Source organism: Myxocyprinus asiaticus, chromosome 35 (assembly GCF_019703515.2).
Source record: "Myxocyprinus asiaticus isolate MX2 ecotype Aquarium Trade chromosome 35, UBuf_Myxa_2, whole genome shotgun sequence".
Taxonomy (NCBI): domain Eukaryota; kingdom Metazoa; phylum Chordata; class Actinopteri; order Cypriniformes; family Catostomidae; genus Myxocyprinus; species Myxocyprinus asiaticus.
Window position 1 is genome coordinate 24,200,216 of NC_059378.1, and position 24,476 is coordinate 24,224,691.

Consider the following 24,476-nt stretch of genomic DNA (forward strand, 5'->3'; position numbering starts at 1 on the left):
AAGACCCACTGGATGTAAAACAAACGGATATAAAGTAAGATAAATTAGGTAAGTAGATGACCAGGCAGTAAAATTCAGCTCCCTTCTTAAATCATAGACTCTCTCTCTCCTGTAGAAACATGTATAATGTCTCTCTCTATAATGTCGGTGTACATAATAGTTCTGTAGCTCACACTGCCCTAGGGTTTAGTTACCTGTTTGTCTTTTCACAGGTATGAGTACGCTTTGAGTGCAGTAGCAGCACTGAGTATGAGAGTTTGTGAGAAGCTGATGGTGTTAATTAACTTTACATCTTATGAACTGCATGGACACAAAAATGTTCTACTTTTTGGTACTTTTGGTAAGTACAGTTTGTGTTCCTGTCACAGTTGTTTAATTGGTGATCTTCAAGGTTAAATTATATCTTTAGAGTAAATCAAAATGTCTTTTCAATCCATGCATTGATTGGTTTGCTCTACTTTTTTAAACATTGTTTTGCAAAACTGTAAAGGTGTATAATAAATGTAATCATGTATTCAGACATGTTAAAAAATCACTTTTATTGGTGTAACCTAATGTTGTCATGTTGATCCTGTCATACCACATAATATATTTGACTTAAATAAAACTAGTCAGTTTAGGTGTCACTAAATTGAAGCACATTTTTTAAGTTACCCGATTAAACGTTTTCACAGTGCTGTGATTTTTTTTTCTTCTGCTTTTTTTTTCTGACATTGTAATTTAACATGAACTTTTGAGCAAAAAAAGAATTTATTATGTTGTAGAAAAAAGGTAATTCTAATTCTACACAGTTGTTGGTCATTGTGTTGATCTCCAGACTGAGCAGTTCTTAAAAATGAGAGAGTTATGAGACATTTTCACATTCTCTGCTACACTCATTTTATGACCCAACTGTGTTTTTAAGTGTTTTCTTTTTTTTTTTTTTACACATTTATTTCTGTAACATGAGCCCATAGCCAGGAGATTTATCTTTTTGAGGGTCAGTTCAGAAAAACAGCCATAAAAGAGTCAAATAGAGCCTTTTCCAAACCTGTTTCACAACTTTGAATTCTCTCAGTCAGGTAAACATATAGTCAAAGTAAATTAAGGTGACTCAAAAGAGTCAGCAAAAATATGTGTCCTCTGACTGCCTCTATGGAAGAAATGACCGAAACAATGTTGATGTTGAATGTTAATTAAATGTCATTTTCCATGCTCCATTATCATCCGTATACTATGAAAGACAAAGCTGTTACATGATGACCCCATCTTCTCCGATTTTCTCTTGCCTTTAGGTTTAACCACTGAATGGAACCTTTTCACCGATTGTGGTGACATATTTCTGCCCTAACTTAGCAACAGATATTTTTTTGTGTTATACTGTATTACCCATAGCATTAATATTAATAATAAAAAAAGGGCCCAGTCTCTCTTCTGACTACCGTAAGCCATCTCTCTCTATTTGTTTTCCTCTTTTGGAAAGTCTTGGAAATGTAATAGTGGATTTATTTTGCTGCTGGAGCATATGGAAATGCAAAAATAATTTTTGATAGGTCTGCCATGTACCTCTATATAACTTTACCCCGCTATAGTTTACTTCCATATTCCAAACCCAACAAAATGTGGAAAGGGTCTATTCATAATTCTGAGGCTACCACCACCTCATACACAGCTGCTCTGACAAACAATGCCATATTTTATATCAGGCCATATAACACTTACGCTCACTGAGCACTTGATTAGGAACACCTGTACACCTACTTATTCATGCAATTATCTAATCAGCCAATTGTGTGGCAGCAGTGCAATGCATAAAACCATGCAGATATGGGTCAGGAGAATCAGTTAATATTCACATCAACCATCAGGATGGGGAAAAATTTGATCTCAGTGATTTCGACCGTGGCATGACTGTTGGTGCCAGACGGACTGGTATGAGTATTTGTATATCTGCTGATCTTCTGGGATTTTCACACACAACAATCTCTAGATTTTATTCAGAATGGTGCCAAAAACAAAAAACATCCATTAAGCGGCAGTTCTGTGGACAGAAACGCCATGTTAATGAGAGAGGTCAACAGAGAATGGCCAGACTGGTTCGAGCTGACAGACAGGCTAAGGTAACTCAGATAAATACTTTGTACAATTGTAGTGAGCAGAATAACAACTAAGAATGTACAACACATCTTGATACAGATGGGCTACAACAGCAGAAGACCACATCGGGAACTTTATTAGTACCATAGTGTTCATAATAATGTGCCCAGTGAGTGTATATTTATGAGAGCAAATAAAGGACAGAACAGTCCTGTGATTTACAGTTGAAAAGGTGGTCTGTTTAATAAATAGTTCCTCATCTTTTAACTAGATAGTTCACCCAAAAATGAAAATTCTGTTGTCATGTACTCACTTTCATGTTGTTCAAAATTTATATGACTATCTTTTGTGGAACATAAGGAGAAGATTTTTGACTGACAGCCTCAGTCACCATTCACAGGCTCAGATTCTACCTATCATCTCCTTAAAGGGATAGTTCGCCCAAAATAAAAATTCTCTCATCATTTACTCACCTTCATGCCATGCCAGATGTGTATGACTTAATTTGTTTTGCAGAACACAAACAAAGATTCTTAGAAGAATATCTGAGCTCTGTTGGTCCATATATTACAAGTGAATGGTGACCAGATCTTTGAAGCTCCAAAAATCACATAAAGGCCATATAAAAGTAATCCATAAATCTTCAGTTGTTTAATCCATGTCTTCTGAAGCGATATGATATGAAACAGATTAATATTTAAGTCCTTTTCACTTTTAAAATGTGATTGAATGTGAAATTGAAAGTAGAGATTTATTAAAAATAAAAAAATGACTTAAATATTGATCTGTTTCTCACCCACACTTATCATATCACTTTTGAATATATGGATTTAACCATCATATGAATTACTTTAATGTGGCCTTTATGTGATTTTTGGAGATTCAAAGGTCTGGTCACCATTCACTTGCATTGTATGGACCTACAGAGCTGAGATAATCTTCTAAAAATCATTGTTTGTGTTCTATAGAAGAAAGAAAGTCATTCACATCTGGGATGGCAGGAGGGTGAGTAAATGGTGAGAGAATTTAAATTTTTGGGTGAACTATCCCTTTAAAGCTCCTACTGTATATAACACGTTTAAAGACTAAAATAACACATGTTCTGTTTCTGTTAAAAGGGATCGCTTTGTTTGTGCAGCACAGAGCTTCTCAGACGTTATAAAAGATCCTGGATTATAGACTCGTTTGACATTGTGGAGGAATACCCAGGACCTTTTCCATACGAATTGGGACAGGTAAGTATCAATGCTCTAATATGCTGTACTAGAAAGAACTGCACGAGTTCAATAATTGTTCTACAGTGTGCCCAGAAAACATTAAATGTTACAATACAGTACAAAGTTATATTAATGAGGTGGTGTATACTTTTGGTTTAAGATCTGTGCAAATTCACACTTAAAAAAATATTTATTTATAAATAAATTCATCATATTGAACTATGTAATGTTTAAAAAAATATATTTTGTTTTTTTAATTTATTTTATTAAAGATAACTCAAATAATTGTAATGTAATTTTGTTTTGATTTTGAAACTGAAATGTGTACATTTTAAAATAATTTTTTTGAGTGTAGAATATGTGAATTGGCTGTCTCCATGATTTGAACTGGCTATGCCCCAAAGGATTTTGAACTGTAATTTGAATTTAAATAACAGAAGAGGAATTTACCGAATTGCAAATTCAATGAAATTCAAGTTTTACAACAAAACATAAATAATTTTCAAATTGATAAATTTTTCAATACTGTCTTAACAGTTAACACAGCCATCAAAAGATTTCAACCCACATGCTGTGTAAAATAAATAAATAAATAAATAAATAAAATATATATATATTGTTTTATTAAAATCTATATTAATGTCTTTGAATGTGTAGCCTAAATTGCTTTGGATAAAAAGCATCATTTAAATGACAAATTATTATGTAGCAATCTTTATTTTACCATAAACAAGGTACCATAATTCTATAAAAAAAAAAAAAAAAAAAAAAAAACATTGAGTGCATTCCTGAGAAAATTTCTTCAACCAAACTTTAGATTAAATTGGAGCGGAGCTATTTAGTGGACTTCATGCTAAAAGGCAAAGGTGTGGATGAAGCTCCAAAGGGTGTTCTTTCTATTGATCCAAAGACAGGAGTCATCAAAGTCCACTGCAAAGTTGACTTTGAGCAGTACAATGTTCTGATGGTAAGAGGAATCCAAATTTTTATTTAATATGACGGTAATATGAAGGCCATATGTTTAAACCCCAATTTCATCACTGCTTCAAAGCTGACCTTTCAAGCAAGAAATAGGTCCAACCTGGCTGTAGACACACAGCTAGGCATGGAGGTCAACATACTGGACATCAACGACAACCCACCAGTCTTCCAGAGAAAGATTTATCAGGTCACTCTACATGAAGCAACTAAACAAGGTCAGTAGAACTATGATTTTGATTTCAGGTATAAGGTATATTGCATATAAATAAGTTAATTATACATACAATGGCCCCAAAAAGTATTTGGGCACTTAGGCCACACTTAAAAATGACTTTGTGATGTGTTGCTGCTAGCTTTAGCAAACCTCAGTCCAACATTCAGCCTCAAATTACATACATACAGGGTTAGATCAAGTAGAAATAGACCTTTAAGATAACAGTTGCAGGTTACCACTTTTAACAGAGTATGGATGTCATTACTTTATATAACAAAATGTTAAACCATTTATTACACAGAAAGATAGCACAAGCACACGTTTCATGCAAAACATTTGACAGAAATTCACAATCAGTGAATCACTTTGACACCAGCTGGTACACTTGCAAAAATGGCAAAGATTTGTGCAAAAATATTTATAGGCCACTGTTTTTGTGAGCACTTGGTTTTAAAATATTAATAAATAAAGTACAAATAGGAGATATGTTGTCTGTTTGCTTCATTGATATCTTTAATAGCAAAACAAAACAAACAAAAAGTCATTTTCTGCACATCATCTGTTTTCAGGCACATTTGTTGTAGGTCTATTAGCCACTGATAAAGACGAACCAGGAACTCTCAATTCCATCATTGATTACAAACTCATCTCTGTAACCCCAAGTACTAAAAATGCAGAATTCTTCATCCAAGATAGTGGCGCGATATCTTTTAAAGGATGTCTGGATTATGAGGTAAAAACCATCAACGCACATTGGAGACATTTGAGACAGCTTGATTATTAACTCAATGTATACATTATTACTTTGTTGTTACTAGCACAGTGCATTCAGGTCCTAACATACTATTCAAAATGTTTCATGCCTGTTAAACCTGTGTGTCATGATCGAATTGGCAAATTGCAGTCATAAAACATGAGCTGTCATGTTAGTGCCCGACATAGTAAACCAACAGGCATCTGTATTAAAGTTCAGTACAATGTTATAATAACATGTGAAAACATGCATTGTAGTGTGTATAATATGTTGACATTTACAAAGTCCTGCAAAATGCTTTTTTTTGTTTGTTTATATCTTAAACATTAGTGTCCTACTGGTTTTCTTTATAGGCGGCTAATAAATACACTATACTGGTTGAAGCGAAGGACCGTGGAGAGGTTGTAAAGTTGTCAAGCACAGCTACTATAATTGTCAGTATGCTGGATGGCAACAATCATCCACCAGTTATCACAGGACAAATGGTTAGTGTTAAATTTTCCAGCATATTAAAAAATAATTACATACATGAGTTCATAGGGAAACACTATTCACCCCAAAATGAAATTTACTCACACCCATGTTGTTCTAAAACATGTTACTTTTCCATTATATTCCAAGTCTTCTGAAGCCATAGGATAGCTTTGTTTGAGGAACAGACCAAAATTATATCTGAAAATCTGCAGCTCAAATTTTATTCTCCATTTTGCATATTCATTTAGTAGCATCATGTTTGGTTACAACATGTGAGAACCAATGGCATTTTGACATGGTGGAGGACTGGATTTAAAAAAAAAAAAAAAAAAAAAAAAAAAAAAAAATATATATATATATATATATATATGTATGTATGTGTGTGTGTGTGTGTGTGTGTGTGTGTGTGTGTGTTCCTCACCTAAGTGTTTTTGTCCTTTGGATAGCCATGGACACTATATGAAAATTCTCTCATTATTTACTCACCCTCATGCCATCCCAGATGTATGACTGAATTTCTTTCTTCTGCTGAACAGAAGTGAAGATTGTTAGAAGAATATTTCAGCTCTGTAGGCCCTTTCAATGCAAGTATAAATGTCTTCTGAAGCAATGCAATCGCTTTGGGTGAGTAACATCAATATTTAAATTATGTTTTACTATAAATCTCTACTTTCTGGAGATTTATAGTAAAAAAGGACTTAAATATTGATCTGTTTCCCACCCACATCTATCATAATGCTTCTAAAGATATGGATTTAACCGCTGGAATCGTATGGATTACTTTTATGGGATTTTTGGAGCTTGAAAGGTCTTGTCACCATTCACTTGCATTGTGTGGACCTACAGAGCAGAGATATTCTTCTTAAAATCTTCATTTGTGTTCTGTGTTCAGGCTTTTAATTGTCCTTGTAAAGAAAATATTTTTCCACATTTCTAATTTGTTCCACAGGAAAAAAAACTGCATACATGTTTGAAACTACATGATGTGAGTACATTATCACAGAATTTAAATTTTTGGTTAAAATATCTCTTTAAATGTTCCGCTCATTTAGGGTTCAGGTAAAGTTGCAGAGGGGACGAATGGTACCTCCCCCCTCACCATACACACAACTGATGCTGACACACGTTCCACTGCAGCGTGGAGAGTCAGATACTCTGTAAAGGGAGATAAGAGTGGCCACTTCTCCATCCACACTGATCCAGATACCAATAATGGAATCCTTACAGTTGTTAAGGTATGTTTACACACTGCAGGCTTTTCTGTTAATGTTATGATAAAATTCACAATGTCTGGGGATGAATAAAAGAAACAAATATTCTTTTAAATTGTTTTTTTTTTTTTTTTAGTGCACAGATGGAACATTATGTGGGTATATTATTTTGTTTATTACTATGCTTTATATACAGTGTTGGGTGTAACTGGATTACAAAGTAATTAGTTACTGTAATCTAATTACTGTAGGCATTAAAAAGTAGTGTAACTCATTGTTCACTACAGGAGTGGTTGATGGAGTCCATGATTCAATGACTCTCTCACAACAAAGATGCTAATTTGTTGCCACCTACTGGCGTAAAGATGTAATCATCCACAGAATGGTCACTGAACATATGTGAACTAATTTTTTGATGAACCGATTCAAATGACACTGGGATGTCACTGGGATGAATAAAATTACCCACCATTAGTGGGTGATGCAACAAAGTTTAACTTCATGCAAATGCACAGCAATGCTATGCAGAATTGTGTCATGCACAATTCGGGGCACCTTTCAGGTATCGGCAGTGCAGACAGTGAAGCGGTTGGAAAAGGCAGCTGAGTATGAACACCCACGGGCAACCAACAGTACAGTAACTCGGCGACCTCCAGTGCTTTATTCGCTGTCAGTGTGAAGCAATAGGACATTTTATTAGTCGCTTGGTTTTTATTTCTGTGATGTTTTTAGTAGCCCTGTCCACAGTGAAATCACATTGGTCCAAAATTGAAGCACATAACTACATTATACATCAAATATGTTCTGATTGTCTGTGATTATTTTGAGTCACACAGCAGTTTTGCATTCCACATGGCAATAGAAATGCTGTAGCTTGTCGCTGATACTTTTGTCACACTGTGCCTGCTCATGACATGTTGGTAGGGTTAGGGATATATATATATATATATGTCATTTTAAGTTAGAAGCTAAAATAAATGCTTAATTATTCCTATTTCATTGTAAAGTTACTTTTTGTTTATATTAATAACTATAATGTCAACATGATCACATGGGAAATCAACATCTTGCTATCGAATGTTCCGGCACCCTAAATTCGACCCCATTCTGCCAAAAAAACTGACAAGTGCCATCCCCCATTAGACATTTTTGCATCAATTCAAATGTGTTTACCTTTTTCTGTGGTGTTACTGAGTGCGTTGCACAAACAGAAAGATGGGTTCTGGTCTATGGTATCCAGGATGTAGTTGCATTTACAGAAACAATGATGAGCGTCAATTGGAGGTTGATTTTTCTTTTTAAAATTACTTTTTTACTCCACTGATGGTTAGGTTTAGGGTTTGAGTTGGGGCGTATGTTTAAAAATATGCATTCCTGTTCGCTGTATTACATCTTTTACAACTTAAAATTCAACTCGCTCACTCTGTGGACATTTCACCTGGAGCCTATACGTTCAAACAACACTTCCAGCTTTGGCCACTGGGGGCAGTGGTTTGAATTTAGGTAAGAACAGACCGATTTCAGCAGCAGAACTTTCAACCCACTATCACCGAATTCACAGTGAGATCTTGAAAAAAAAAAAAAGAGAGAAGCTTTTAATCACACATGCAAAAATGTATCTAGTAAGCACAGGTATATTAAGGTCCAGTATTTTCGATTTTTCTCCCAAACAAAGAGTGGAATAATCATGAATATATTATGATATTAGTTTTTGCAATTCTGTGCATGCAGCCCTTAGACTATGAAGAACAAGCAGAACGAAAAATCACCATTTCTGTTGAGAACGAAGAACCCTATTTCTCATGTGAGGTGAAAGAGAGATCTGCAAATGGCCTCTGGACTCTCATCACAAATCCACCAACACTGTCCTCTCGAGATATTGCCATTGCAGTGGAAGATGTCAATGAACCCCCATATTTTCCCAAGCCAAGGAGTAAAATCATCATGGAAGAAAATGGTGCCATTGGAACTTTTGTGGACAGAGTAACAGCTGTAGATCCTGATACCACGCATCCCTACACACTACAGTATGTTCTTCAGTTTTTCATATGCTCGATGTTATTTACTGTAGTACTTTTGAAAAATTCTATTAATCTCTTATTTAATAGTAAAGTCATTTGTCACAACTATGATCTAAACTGGTCAAATACAGAATGCTGTCTTGGCTAAATGAAAGCCAGTGTAAAATTATACAATATTATTTGGACACTTAAGCCAAACTTAAAAATGTATGAACATCTTTGCATTAAATAACAAAATATTAAACCAAGTGGCATTTATTTGAAATAAATAAATCAAATCCACTTCAACCAAAGCATCTCAAAAAATAAGTTTGTTCGGTTCCAGGAGCGGATCTAGAAATGTTTTTATGAGGTGGCAAGGGGGTGGCATGCAGACTATGAGGGGTGGCAACACCAAAGCAAGCGCCCATACGTAGTTTTTATTGATGAAGGTACCAAGCTTCATTGCAACAAGTAGTTCATTAATTGGAGTCACTATTAAATTACAAATGTCCATTAATTTGCGATACAACTGCATTTCCACAGTAACCATATAGTAACATTTTTTATTTATTATTTTTTTTTTTTTGCATAATAAAAAACAAATAACAAATTGTATATCTCCAGAGCACCAAGACATTGTCTATTATACACATCACCAAATTCTAAATGTTCCTAAGCTTCACATATAGAACCGGCAATCTGGACTAAACGTCACCACCTTATGCAGGCCAATTTTATTTTATTTTATTTTTTGTTAAGTGTACCCATGGATGGGAAATGCATGCATATACCATGTTATTCTAGTCCTGTAGACCTATCACCTTTGTTACAGCTGGAATAAGCCATTTGAAAGTGAATTAACACAAAGTTAGGTCTAAATAAAAATAAACTGTACAGAAAATTACACTGTGGGGGGCATTGCTGCAAAACTCATGTATATTAATTATGCTATGCACAGCAAAAGATTCTTTTAAATTACCTGTTTCAATCAACAGTCATTCTTAATGACCAATTCAAGCACCCAAATATTTCACACAATATGGTCATTTAATTTCTACATCTGCCACTATCAGTCTTGCGATTTTGTTAGTCAGTAGATGAATACATAGATCAGCACTATGATTAAGAACATGACTAACTGATCTAGTGGTAAATTTTTGCCTTTAGTTTTTAGAGGTTTTGGATTCTAAATCGCCTAAATATAACTTTTTATTTAAAAAAAACAAGATTGCATCTGTATGTCAGTGGATGGGTGTTACACTTTAAAACTGCAGCAACAGATGCAGGGAGATGAGAGTAGCAGAAACAAAATCACATTTATGGATATTTCTGTATATGAAAAACAGTGAACTCTGAAATTCAGACAGTGACAACCACAAACTCTCCGCACCAGCAGCGGGAACCTGGGAAAAAAACAAACAATATGCGCCTGAGTGAACATGATGACACAGTTCACAAACAACCATCTCCTATCACACAACCCAGCCATGAAACATTTTATATAGGGAGGAAACACACTGTGCACCGGTGTGCCTCATCAACAATCAGCTCACCTGGTTAGTCTGTAGTCATTTGTGCGTTCAGTGAGAGTTTAGGCAGTTTGACATAAATAAACCCCTACACAATGTCAACATCAGCTATAATATACTTACATTTATATTTAATACGTTTGGATACTTACATTGGGGTGGCAGATGGGGTGGCAATGCTTTTTCTTAGGGTGGCATTTTCCACCCTATGCCACCCCGGAAGATCTGCCCTTGTTCGGTTTCAAATTATAAAACAATATCGCTCATGATTATGACAAAAAAGTACAGAATATGGACACTTTGTAATTGTTTAACATGAGTTGAACATATCTGTAGTTATAGGAACAAAACCTATAGTTACTCTGCTTGGACATATGTGTGAACTTAAAGGGGTCATGACATGTTCTTTGAGGTTCACTTATAATATTAGTAAGGTTTTTTGCACAAAAAACAGTCTTATATTTGTAAAACATGATCACTTTCCACCTTCATTCTGACCCTCTGTCAGAAACGCTTGGGTTTTGGTGCTGCTTCTCTTTTAAGACTTAACAGTAAACGCCCACTGTTATAATTGGCTCTCTGCTCTTGACTGACCTGCTTTCTACTTGCCAGCTCACTGCTCACCACTGCTGGGCAAACTATGAAAGTGATAAGGTAAATTAGGCTTTGATGTGTTGTTTTGGGGACAGTCAGATGCAAATGTCTACCACATTGTGACATCACAATGTGGAAGAAGTAGAGAATGAGTTATTTTGGCAGCTTGGTTTCAATAAATGCTGTTTTTGCAGTGAGAAAAAAGTTTTGAGTTCTGAAACTTACAGTATGTTTTTATAGTACAATGATCTCTAATCAAGGAAAAATCAAGGAAACTTTGATTCCTCATGTCATGACCCCTTTAAAAATTACCTTGGGGACTAGTTGGTTAAAAGTCATTGAAAAATTGCTTAGAAAAGTTAGTTCTGTGAAAAGCTATAGCATCATTAGTTTGCAGATGCCACTGCTTTGATCTTTTGTTATCGAATGCAATGAAATTCTAACATAAGCAGCTCATGTATAGAGACCCAACATTATAACATCAATGAAACTTCTTTTTTCCCCATCAGGTATTCTGTTGAACAAGACCCTGCAGGCTGGGTCAGAGTAAATGAAACAACAGGCGAGATCTTTATAAAAGAGAGCTTGGACAGAGAGTCAAGTTATGTGACCAATGGCACTTATACAATCACTGTCATTGTGACAGAGAAGGGTAAACCAAAATACAGTCAATTTCCGTTCAGCTCACAAAATAAAACCGGCAATGTTAGACAAACCCATACAGAGTTCATCAAAACTAATTTCAGCTCTATAGAACAAGATGTTTTATTCTTCCTTTTCTTATTGTTAACTTTCCATGCCAGATAATCCTAAAGTGACAAGCACTGCTACAGTTCAAATCTACATTGAAGACAAGAATGACAATGTCCCCATGCTACAGGAGAACATGGTCTCTGTGTGCCAGTCTGATGGAATGTCGAGTACAGAGATCACTCCTAATGACCTCGACGGAGATCCATACAGTGGTCCATTCAGTTTTGAAGTAATAGGGGATCATAAGGAAGAATGGAACTTCGACCCTAGCCATGGTAAGAAAAAAAACGTTATAGTGTCTGCATAAACTCTCAAGAGATGTATCTTATTCAAAGCATTCAGATGAAACCCAAGAGCCATATAGTTTCAGTTGCCGAGATGATCAATAAACGTATAGATATTTTAAAGGAGCATTCCGGTTAAATTTATTGACAGCACACTACAAACAATAATTTTCTTAATCAGTATTTTTGTCTTGTTTTCCAGTAAAAATGTCTAAACATCCTAAAAACAAGAACAATTTCCTTGGAAAGCAAAATGGCATACAATATAATAAATAGCCTACTTGTTTTCAGACAATATATTTTGAATTAAAGGAATATTCTGGTTTTAATACAAGTTAAGCTCAATCGACAGCATTTGTGACATAATATTGATTACCACAAACACTTCTTTTGGCTTGCCCCTCCTTTTCTTTAAAAAAAGCAAAAATATGGGTTCCAGTGTAGCAATTACAATGGAAGAGAATGGGGCCAATCCGTAAACGTTAAAATACTATTTCAAAATTATAGCCAAAAGACATGAACAATATACGTGTTAACATGATTTTAGCGTGATAAAATCGCTTACTAACCTTTTCTGTGTAAAGTTATAGCCAATTTAACAGCTTTGTTGACATAACGATGTAGTGTCAACAAACCCTAAAACATTAAAATGACTGTAAAAGTGATGATTTAAGCAACTTTACAGGTTAAATAATACATGAGTTTTAACAGAAGAATTAATAAAAGTGTTTTTATAAAGTTAGAAGCTTCAAGCTTCAAAAATGGGCCCTATTCACTTCCATTGTAAGTGCCACACTGTAACTCAGATTTTTGCTTTTTTTAAAGAAAAGGAGGGACGAATCTAAAACATTTTTTGTGGTAATCAACTTTATGCCACAAATGCTGTCAACTGAACTTAATTTGTATTGAACCTGGAATATTCATTCAAATGTATTTTTCTTACCCCAATGGCAATTTGTTCTTTCTTGTTTTGTGCATGAATCTATACATTTTAGAGAGGTTTATGTTAAAACAAGAAAAACTGTGAATGAGTAAGAATTACAATCGTGCACTTTCTTTTCTTTTTTTTTTTTTTTTTTGTATATGTGGCATGTTTTATAGGTGTTTAGATAACTGGTTTTCAATTGAAGACAAAACTACTGATAAAGAATTTAATTAACTAATTAATTAATTTATGTTGTGCATCTGAAACATACTGAAGATTATCACAGAAAATCATTTGGACTTGTCACTCAGTTGGTAAAAACAAACAATAACAGATAGTGCGCTGACAGACATGCAGTTGTAAAATTGATGGGGTAATTATTGTACATTTGCCCCGTAGACGTAACAGTCAACACTTTGGTTGATGATTGTTATTACAGTTACATAACGTTTGATTAGACTTTAGATTTAGAGTTGGTGCAAAACTCCTTGTAATCCTCTGTCATCTCTTTTGCTTTGTTCTTTAGGTAGCACAGTGCATTTGGTGAAACACAAAAGCGTTCATGTCGGTCTGTACACATTGGTTGTGAAAATATCTGATATGCAGGGAAGGTATGTCCTCCAGAACCTCACTGTTGCTGCGTGTGATTGTACAGTCTCCCCAAACTGTCTGCTGCAGCGCAACACACAACAGAAAGTGGGAAGTGGTGTGATTGGAACTATCGTCTTTGTCTCGCTACTGAGTTTGGGTGAGCGTTTCTGGAAAATTTAAAGACCCCATGAAATGATTTGACAAGCGCAATTTTCTTTCCTGTGTTGACATTTACTATTGTGACAGAAAGTTGGGGCAGGACATACTGAAGGACTTTAGTCTAATTCACAGCCCTGCGTGTAATTTCTGCACCACTAGCGCAACCGAACGGAATTGCAAAAATAAAAATAGTTTTCAAACAGCCTTTTTAATACATCCCCCATCTGCTGTTGATTGAACAAACTGATAGTTCCGCCCCAAACTCATGCCAATGGTTGAGTTGATGTTATTGTATCGGACTGGATGGGTCGCTCAAAACAAACAGAGGAATTGTTATAGCGCCACAGAGACACAGTGTTTACAGTTTTCAAGAAAAATAACCTTTGGCATACTTATAGTTGTCTCTATACATTAAAGGTGCACTCAGTAACTTTTGTCTTTGTGTCATATTAGACTTACACTGACACCTAGTGGTATGGATGCAGCATAATTCAAAATCAATAGTTTTCAGGTACAGATGCCATTGTAAAAATGTACTATTCACAGTCAGCCATGATTAATTTAATCTATGAGTGAAAGTGTCAAATAAAAGAGCAGTTACTGAGATTAAGGGAGTAGTTTTTGGTTGGTCAAACATGGCCATCAGTAACATTCTAACATGGCAGCCCCCATGTGTGGACCCTCTCCATGTAGAATAAAACAGCTTTTATAAGGTTACTGAAATGACTGGTGTCTTCATTTCAGTTTGAGTGCTCATGAATTTATACATATGTTTAAAAATTACAATTCGTTTCTTCAGGAGTAAAACTTTTTTTAATGAAGAAAATTACTGAGTGCACCTTTAAGCTGGGAAAGGAGAACATATTTAACACCTAAAAAAAACTTCAATTTAAAATAAAAATTTTGGACTGAATAAAACAATTTAATTTAGTTTTTACCACATGAAGTACATTTATGCACATTTACATTTACAAGTAAGTTACCTCACAAAAATTTTTACAGTGTAGAGGGAGGGACTTTATAATTTTAGAGAGCATTTCATTGGACAAAAATGTGTATGCTGAAACAAAATGAACCATCAATATTTTTGATCCGTTTTCCCAGAGAAGAAATACTTTTATTTGAAATGCACGTATCTGCTTAAAGATTGTTTTATCAACTTTTAGTAGTACCAAAAGTGTTCATTGTTCAAAAGTTATTATTATTATTATTATTATTATTATTATTATTTAATTGTTTTAACAATTGTAGGTTACTGCTTTTTTGGTGCACTAAAAGACAGATACATTTTAAAAACAATACAATAGAATTTGTTTGGACATCCTTTGATGTCAACAACAAAAGATATGCAAAGTGTTTTTTCCTCCCTTTTAAGTTGATGAGTCTGTTTATTTTGCTGTTCTAACTATTCACTATATTTAACCATAAACACAACAATTAACTAGATTTTATGTTTAGTTGCATTTTATTATTTGCATTTTTATTGTCTTGTGTCTGCAACACTACCAAAACAGCAACAAAGGGTCAATACATATTTTTGAGAAAATGAAAGCATATTAATTATTAGCTCTATATGAAATGAACTAATTTTGTGTTTTATTTTTCCTCCCTTTTAAGTTGCTACCCTAACAATGCACTTAACTATAATAATAATTTTTTAAAAAAAACTAACCATTTACTAGATTTTATAGTTAGTTGAATTTTATTATTTGCATTTGTTTTGTCTCTGCAACCCTTGTAGAACAACAACAAAGAGTAAATACATATGTTTAGGAAATGAAAGCATTTTAGTTCTTGGCTCTATATGAAATGAATTAATTTTGTTTAAGAAGTTCAAATGTTTTTCCTCTTAGCATGCCTGCTGCTGTTCTTTACTTGCTCTTGCGGGAACGTAAAGTCTCTGGCGCAAGTGGATCACATCTTAGAAGATACCCTGTTGCCTTCTAATATTGAGAAACCTGGCACAGATTGTATGGTAAGACCTTGCCTTAAAAATACTGACATAAAACTGGAGTCTGACAAAATACCAAATAAAGCATTCAAAGACATTTAATTTGCTTTTTGTATTTAATGTAAGTGTAACAGAAATGCCCCAAAAAAAGTCTAACACAAGGATAACTAATGACCATGTTTCTATATTACATACATTCATCTTTGATTGTAGGTCCTGTATGTTCTACCAAAGGAAGCATCTGATATTCAATCAAAGGAGGCTCCTCCTGCCAGTAATGGTGTTCAAAAGATATCTGGCATTCAGCAGGTATGGCAAACATTTCTATTTGTTACATCAAAGCCACATACAAACTCCAAAGCTTTGGGAGTGACAACCACAATTAAATATGGTAGTAAATCCCTTAAATTGCGGTAATAAAGTCACACCCAAAATTACATGATCATCATAGTGATATGATAAGACAGCCATAGACAGGAGGCATTTTAACATGGTTTACTACATTTCTATTAAACCGCCATTGACAGATATGCCATGTTTTGATTATGCCTTTTAATTTGTTGCTCTCAAATATAATGTGTGGCTTTCCCCTAGACATCAGGGCTGTTGGAAACAACTACAGTGCATCCGGAAAGTACTCACAGCGCTTCACTTTTTCCACATTTTGTTATGTTACAGCCTTATTCCAAAATGGATTAAATTCATTATTTTCCTCAAAATTCTACAAACAATACCCCATAATGACAATGTGAAAGAAGTTTGTTTGAAATCTTTGCAAATTTATTAAAAATAAAAAACAAAAAAAATCACATGTACATAAGTATTCACAGCCTTTGCCATGACACTCAAAATTGAGCTCAGGTGCATCCTGTTTCCACTGATCATCCTTGAGATGTTTCTACAACTTGATTGGAGTCCACCTGTGGTAAACTCAGTTGATTGGACATGATTTGGAAAGGCACACACCTGTCTATATAAGATCCCACACTTAACAGTGCATGTCAGAGCACAAACCAAGCCATGAAGCCCAAGGAATTGTCTGCTGACCTCCGAGACAGGATTGTATCGAGGCACAGATCTGGGGAAGGGTACAGAAAAATTTCGGCAGCATTGAAGGTCCCAATGAGCACGGTGGCCTCCATCATCCATAAATGGAAGAAGTTTGGAACCACCAGGACTCTTCCTAGAGCTGGCCGCCCGGCCAAACTGAGCGATCGGGGGAGAAGGGCCTTAGTCAGGGAGGTGACCAAGAACCTGATGGTCACTCTGACTGAGCTCCAGCATTTCTCTGTGGAGAGAGGAGAACCTTCCAGAAGAACAACCATCTCTGCAGCACTCCACCAATCAGGCCTGTATGGTAGAGTGGCCAGACGGAAGCCACTCCTCAGTAAAAGGCACATGACAGCCCGCCTGGAGTTTTCCAAAAGGCACCTGAAGGACTCTCAGACCATGAGAAACAAAGACTGAGCTCTTTGGCCTGAATGGCAAGCGTCATGTCTGGAGGAAACCAGGCACCGCTCATCACCTGGCCAATACCATCCCTACAGTGAAGCATGGTGGTGGCAGCATCATGCTGTGGGGATGTTTTTCAGCGGCAGGAACTGGGAGACTAGTCAGGATTGAGGGAAAGATGAATGCAGCAATGTACAGAGACATCCTTGATGAAAACCTGCTCCAGAGCGCTCTGGACCTCAGACTGGGGTGAAGGTTCATCTTCCAACAGGACAACGACCCTAAGCACACAGCCAAGATAACAAAGGAGTGGCTACGGGACAACTCTGTGAATGTCCTTGAGTGGACCAGCCAGAGCCCAGACTTGAACCCGATTGAACATCTCTGGAGAAATCTGAAAATGGCTGTGCACCGACACTCCCCATCCAACCTGATGGAGCTTGAGTGGTCCTGCAAAGAAGAATGGGAGAAACTGCCCAAAAATAGGTGTGCCAAGCTTGTAGCATCATACTCAAAAAGAGTTGAGGCTGTAATTGGTGCCAAAGGTGCTTCAACAAAGTATTGAGCAAGGGCTGTGAATACTTTTGTACATGTGTTTTTTTTTTATTTTTATATATATATAAATTTGCAAAGATTTCAAACAAACTACTTTCACATTGTCATTATGGGGTATTGTTTGTAGAATTTTGAGGAAAATAATGAATTTAATCAATTTTGGAATAAGGCTGTAACATAACAAAATGTGGAAAAAGTGAAGCGCTGTGAATACTTTCTGGATGCACTGTATGAGAGACAGTATCAAAACATGTGAATGAGTCACTCAAGGGTGGTTCAAGGATTTTAGCTTTAGGGGGCTGAGCCCCTCCCAAGAATGTGAGAAATATGTGTCTGAATGTTTATTACTTTTAGTGTGAAAAGTCACAGGTAAAAATCTTCTCAACGAACAATTTTTAATAAACCAATACAAATTGCAAATTTTTGTCAGCAGATGAATATTAATAATGCATTTGGTTGCATTTGAATCTACCCTAGATAACACTGCCACTCTATGCAAATGTTAATGTAACTTATGAAAGGATAATGCATACTATAATGTACTTAAGGTTTTTTAAGAGTTGGTAAGGATTCAGAGTGAAACCTAACCTAAGCTTTCTGAAGCCAATTAAGTTTTCAGTATACATGAAGTGAGCTCACAAAATCACTAATTTTATAGGGGGAAAAAACAGGTTGGCTGACAGCGCGCAGCGCTATGCCATAAGTTATAAGCACAAAGTCAATGGGCATAGCCATGAAGTTTTAATATTTTCGTGCAAGCATGCACTTAGTCTATGCCCCCCTAGTTCATTTCCCCTAATGGGCTGGGTCAAGTGCAATTTAATTTGGAGGTTCTTCTATGGTTATTGCTGCATCTGCATCCAATTATATAGTCCATTCCCTCAAGCACCAGTGATATAAATTAAGATAGCACATTCATAAGAAGTTGGTAGTGAAAATAGACTGTATGCAATGATTAGTTTAATAGAAATATGTTGAATGTGACACTCCTTTTATACGCATGGAAAATGTGGTTCAGGATATGGATGAAGGCTCTGTTAAATTATAAAGAATATAAGTATTATTAATCATTTTCATCAACTAAAACACAAATCATGGCTAGTATTAACATTGATTGTATCGGCACACTCTTCACTTCTACTGGTCGATTTTGATTTTGAAAAAAATGTAATTCATTTATAGAAACATAAAAAAATCATCCAAACATTTTCTTCCACCGGCCCCTTTTGCAGAGACTTAAAAATTACTCAACGAAAACAGGTGGAAAAATACCAATAAAATTATATCATAAATTCAACTGTAAATATAAACATGATAATAAAAATAATTGAAAAATAAACCATGACCAATAGATATTTTAACTCAAATGTTTGTTTCATAAAACGGCTACAGCAGTGATCATCAGGGACATCATTTAATGTTTCACTATGTTTCCAGAGTTTGGACATAAACTTTATTACCACCTGATGGTGAAATCTCCAAACTGCAGATGCAGGAGCTGAATTTGGACTTTGCTTTGCAAACACACGTGGTATTGAAACGAATGATTTATTTATCTGAAAAATAGAAAATCGTGCTTTGCGCCACTTTGTTACCATACAATACACCCACAGTTTGCGCACATACACCCACAGTGAAAATTAAAGATGTTATTTTATCTGACTAATGGGTTACACTGACAAAAATTTTTTTTAACTTTTATAGTTTAGTTGAAGTAGAAGATCCTTTAATCAGTAAACAGTGTAACAGTTTCATTATTATTTAATGAAAATTTGGTTTTTATTAGGTTTTTGAGAATGAATTTGGTAGTAGAATGCTGTTGTCAATTCTGTAAATAAAATATCTCTGTGTGCATTTCAATCAGCTCCCAAGTTCAGCTGTCAGGGCATTGGCCAGGGAGTCAGGCATTTCTAGGGCTGTTCCATTCTCAAAATCATTTCAGTGTGCTGAAATGTTCCCTCTGTAATGAATGCATTGTTAAAACCAGTGAGCATATCTGAAGTCTCTCAAGTCATTTGAAGATGAATGCAAGTGTAAATTTTATAATGTCAAACCCTTATTTTCTCTTTAAAAAAAGATGTTTATAATTATCTTCCATTCATAATGTGAACGAAAGAAAAACAATCCTATGAATGTTTAAATATTAGAGTTTGTTAGAAGATTAAAAAAACACTCCTTTGTATTTTTATTTATTTTTGTAGTTTTTTATTACTATTGTATTTGTTGGTCACAGGTAACAAGTAAAAATTTGAGTCCTCAAAGGTCCTCGGTTCAAACGGATAAATACTTGTCCAGAGACAGATCGCAATACTACCCTGAGGTAAAACCACATACATTAAATTACAGCAGTTCATTTACAGCATTTTCACAATAATTTAACAAGGACTACAAAATGAGTAACATAATGATTCTTTGTAACTGCAAAAAAAAAAAAAAAAAAAAAAGTAAGCTCGATTTCCTATTCCAACAACTGTCTTCTATTCCACCAGAACCAACAGACATTGGTGTGGAAACAGTCTCTGTATCGGAGTGACAGCTGCTTTCAGGTCAGTTGAACATTTTATTGTTTTGACATGTCTGAACATGTTGGCACCTTGTGAAACAGTGTGCTCTTGAGAAATATCTTCAGAACAGTAATATACAGATTATGTTTTGTGCCCTTAGGGCACAACCCTTAGCAGGAGGAGCTCACAAAGAAGGCACAATAGCTATTTTATCAGCCGATCTGCCATACAAAGTTTGCTTATGCAGGTAAGTTTCAATGTACCCGATTCACCTGCAATCCTTCCACCCAGCAAAGCAACAGATGAATGCAATGTTCATTCATTTATCATTCATTCTACTACACAACTTCAGTAGTACACCCAAATGACAATAGCCAAATCATACTGTTCATGTGTTACACTTGTAGTTTACTTCCATGTTGCTTCTTCATCAAATAACAATGTCAAATGTAAATTAATTCAGTCACTGACACATCAGCACCACCTTGAGTAAGAAATAACATGTATAATATGTATGTTTTCATGCATGTGTAATATTGATAAATCGCCATTGTTTATAAATTTATGCACAGAAAATCAACATTATAGAGTATATATGTGTGTGAATGTAGTACTCATTCCTCTTGTAATAAACAAATAAATAGATATCCTGTGACAGTAAACTTATATAGCTATGAAATAATCATAAAATTATAATTTATGGAATTGCAAAAAAGAAACCTGACACTCTTACATACCTAGGGCTTCTAATGACCCTATACACTTTTGGTACTCAAAACATTATTATTTTTCCCCCTTTTTTTTTTTTTTTTTTTTTTTTGTTTTGTTGCAATTGGCATTTTTTTGTGTTACATTATTTATAAGACAGACATTGAGGAATACTAAATAGGTTTGGGCACAACTCCAAAAACTGGATTAGGTACAGGGGGTGGAATGAGGTGCTGGGTCACTAAAGACCCGAGTTATGCGTTTAAGGGTTAAAAGAAAACAAGTAGCGTACAGCCAAACCTGAGGTACACCAAAACCAGTGATGTTATGTATGAATATTTGTTGCAGGGAGTGAAATAGTGGCACTGATGGAAACTTTGTGTCTACAGTCTACAAAGGGAGCCACTGTGTTTGATTGCTCAATTTACTTATTTATTTATTTTTAGCAAGTTGTTGCTCACAATGTCACAGTGACATAATTTCTTTGTTTACAAAAAGTCATAGAAGTACGTCAAAAATTGTGCAAACACCTTTATGAATTTTTAAGATATTTGCAATCAAACATAGTGGCCTTGTTTTTTGGGGGGGCCACCCTGTATTTTATTTCTTTTTTATTTGTTTTTAAATTTCAATTCTGTTAGTATTATGTTTCATTGTAAAGTATTTACCTATATTTACCAATATCCTATTAGTCCCAGAATAGACTTTATTTTCTTGAAGCAAAATATAATTTTGAATTTTTTTCTTTTTATTTTGTGATCAAATGTGACCTGGACATGTTTTTGTAAGATTCCCCAACTTTTTCTAAGCTAAAAATCTCTTTTAGGATATTTTGATTGGAAAATATAACATTTGTTTGGCAATAAGCATATTTCTTTTTTAACTTTCAGAGGCTGCATTCAATACAGTCCATAGAAAATGAGCTGCCTGATCACGAGCCTCACCGTTACGCTTTTGCGGATGACTCTGAGAACTTTGTCGACCTGGACCCCATAGACATGCCCAATAATGAGTTTGATCCTGAGCTGCTCTCTGGCCTTGGGCCAGCTTTTAAACATCTGGCTTTAATCTGTTACCCGGAGATATGCTCCACAGCAGAAGGGATGAAGAATGGGATCAGATAGTTTAGTGATTAGGAAAATGAAGATGTTGTCTCATTCCCATAGTAAAGAGTGGCCAATTTAAATTAAATGATCAACTGTTGAAAAAAATAATGGGGAGATTAAAGAAAAAAAAGTTCTTCATTGTCAAATGAAGTATATAATTTGGGATTTTTCATTTGCTTATAATGGATTGTTTTATTGTTTTAAAAGTATATGTTTTTTAAGTACAAGAGATGCTACCTGCAAAGACACACGCAAAGATATACAATATTTCAAGTGCAGTGTCAGCTGCAAAAACAAGTCATTACTACCTCAATAATAGGAAAAGCAATGATTTGTATTTCTTACAGTGATTGTTTACAAAGCAAATATATAATAAATGATGTAAGCAAAAATGTACTCAGGGATATACAGTAGCATCATATACTTAATGCTCTTTTCTCAGCTGTACTGGCCTGTTCTGTGAGGTGGTTGTATCCTTTGAACATTTCATTGTTTTCCAAATGTATTTTTTGTATTTTTTCAAATTTCTTTTTCTTCAAAAATGATGACTATGTTTTTGCCTCTGACTTATGAAATAAAAAGCATCATGTAGAACAGGGGTTCTCAACAGGGGCGGTACCACCCCCCAGTGGGCGTTCAAAGGATGCCAGGGGGCGCTAGGGCAAATTAGTAGTGAGGGTGGCGTTAGGTTACAAATGGGGGGCGTTTATCAGTCATGTTAATCAAATCTATCTTCAAGCTCCTGTTTGCATTAAAATGTTTATCTAGACTCCATTATATGGGTTGTACTGTAGTTCATCTGATTTTGAAGTCTAGCAACACATCTGAAGTATCTGGTTTAGCAGCGTCAAATAGACGAAGTCACAGCCTCCGCTAATGCACCTGTATGACTCTGTAGGTGAATACGGCTCAATGGAAAGAGCAGCGCGAGCGCAAGGTAGGTATGTTTTTACACAAAGACTGGTCTCGAGCTCTTAAACGCGCATCTCTGATCATTGCAGCTTTGCGAGAATCAGTGAGAAGCAAGGCGCGAGACACAGAAACCATTTGAATTCGGCACAGAATTCTACATGACCACGCTTGAATTTACTATAGTAACATTAACTATACTTTAGGCAGAAATAGATTTATAATACATATTATCATATCACTATTTCAGCTCTATTAAATTTGTCATAGGCTATAATAGAGGAGTGAGGGAATATAATACATTTGAAGTAGGGAGGCTGTTCATCAAAACAAAAGCTTGTCACTGGGATTTAAAGGAATATTCCGGGTTCAGTACAAGTTTAGGCTCAATCAACAGCATTTGTGGCATAAAGTTGATTAACACAAAAAAAATATTTTAGATTCATCCCTCCTTTTCTTTGAAAAAAGCAAATATCGAGGTTACAGTGAGGCACTTACAATGGAAGTGAATGGGGCCACCCTTTTTAAAGGGTTTAAAGGCAGAAATATGAAGCTTATAATCTTATAAAAGCACTTACATTAATTCTTCTGTTAAAAGTCATGTATTATTTGAAGTTTAAAGTTGTTTAAATCGTTGTTTTTACAGTCATTGTAGGGTTTTAGGGTCTGTTAAGTCTAAGTATGTAAGTAAATTCAATATCAGAATAATATATTTTCTAATTCTAATTGATTTTTCGGTGAAATGTGACCTGGACTTGTTTTTGTGAGATTCTGCAAAGTTTTTGTAGCTGAAAATCTCTTTTAAATGTGTAATTGTCCTGTCTGCTGGGTGGGAGTTTAGAGCTCTTGTTATCTAAATAAATTCAAGAGCATTTGAGTGTCCAGTCATTTTATATGAAGACATTAAAATATCTTACGTGGATAGCATGAGCAAGGCAGACTAAACGTGGTCTACTCAGAACACATTTTCTTTTGGATTCTTTTTAGAATGCAGAGAATCTCTTTTTTATAAGGACATAAGCCTCTGCGGCTCTACCAAAGGAAAGAGCATAAAAGGTCAACTTTTAACAAGGGAGTCTTCTAAGCCAATCATATAACGGCAACATTTATATGTATATTTGTCCGGTTTTTTAGCAAATATTGATATACGTGATTAATTTTAATTAATTTGCTTATACTAATTAATCACCACATCATGAATTTAATTCAGTTAAAAATGATTATAATAATAATAATTATCAATTGAAAGCTCTAGTAAAAAGCAAAAGCACTGATATGCAAAAATGAGGTGGTTGCCATTAGATACTTTAGATCTTCAACCTATGGCTCACCCTGCTTCCTACCCACTACCTTGCAAGGCACACCTACTTTTGTGATTCCCTGGGGTTAACTAGCAATTAAGGTGACAAAAAATACAAATGCAGCATAAATAAAATTTTAAATATATACAAATAATAAATAGTACATAGAGATTTGCATGCTCAGTAATGCTCCTGTTGACAGATATCCAGAAAATAAGTAATGAA

The 24,476-nt window shown here is 35.0% G+C and overlaps 1 protein-coding gene across 2 annotated transcripts; it reads left to right on the forward strand.

The window, feature by feature from the left end:
* The first annotated feature begins 208 nt into the window (after window positions 1-208).
* LOC127426387 (cadherin-like protein 26) lies at window positions 209-22,776 on the forward strand. Of its 2 annotated transcripts, none has more exons than XM_051673175.1 (17): window positions 209-340; window positions 3,195-3,311; window positions 4,111-4,260; window positions 4,345-4,489; window positions 5,058-5,221; window positions 5,596-5,727; window positions 6,769-6,951; window positions 8,659-8,954; window positions 11,563-11,705; window positions 11,857-12,081; window positions 13,542-13,763; window positions 15,619-15,740; window positions 15,930-16,025; window positions 19,957-20,043; window positions 20,213-20,269; window positions 20,388-20,474; window positions 21,826-22,776. In XM_051673175.1, exons 1-17 carry the CDS (start codon window positions 296-298, stop codon window positions 22,057-22,059), a joined length of 2,505 nt encoding a protein of 834 aa, XP_051529135.1. In that variant the 5' UTR covers window positions 209-295; the 3' UTR covers window positions 22,060-22,776. The 2 variants fall into 2 exon arrangements, with proteins under 2 accessions (XP_051529135.1, XP_051529137.1); XM_051673177.1 differs by lacking the exon at window positions 209-340 and adding an exon at window positions 2,007-2,099.
* The last annotated feature ends 1,700 nt before the right edge of the window (window positions 22,777-24,476 follow it).

Bases quoted from the DNA above. Each gene is read 5' to 3' on its own strand.
- LOC127426387 (XM_051673175.1), top strand. From the start codon at position 296: ATGAACTGCATGGACACAAAAATGTTCTACTTTTTGGTACTTTTG. The intron at 6,952-8,658 runs GTATGTTTACAC...CTGTGCATGCAG, and splicing joins GAATCCTTACAGTTGTTAAG to CCCTTAGACTATGAAGAACA. The intron at 12,082-13,541 runs GTAAGAAAAAAA...TTTGTTCTTTAG, and splicing joins GAACTTCGACCCTAGCCATG to GTAGCACAGTGCATTTGGTG.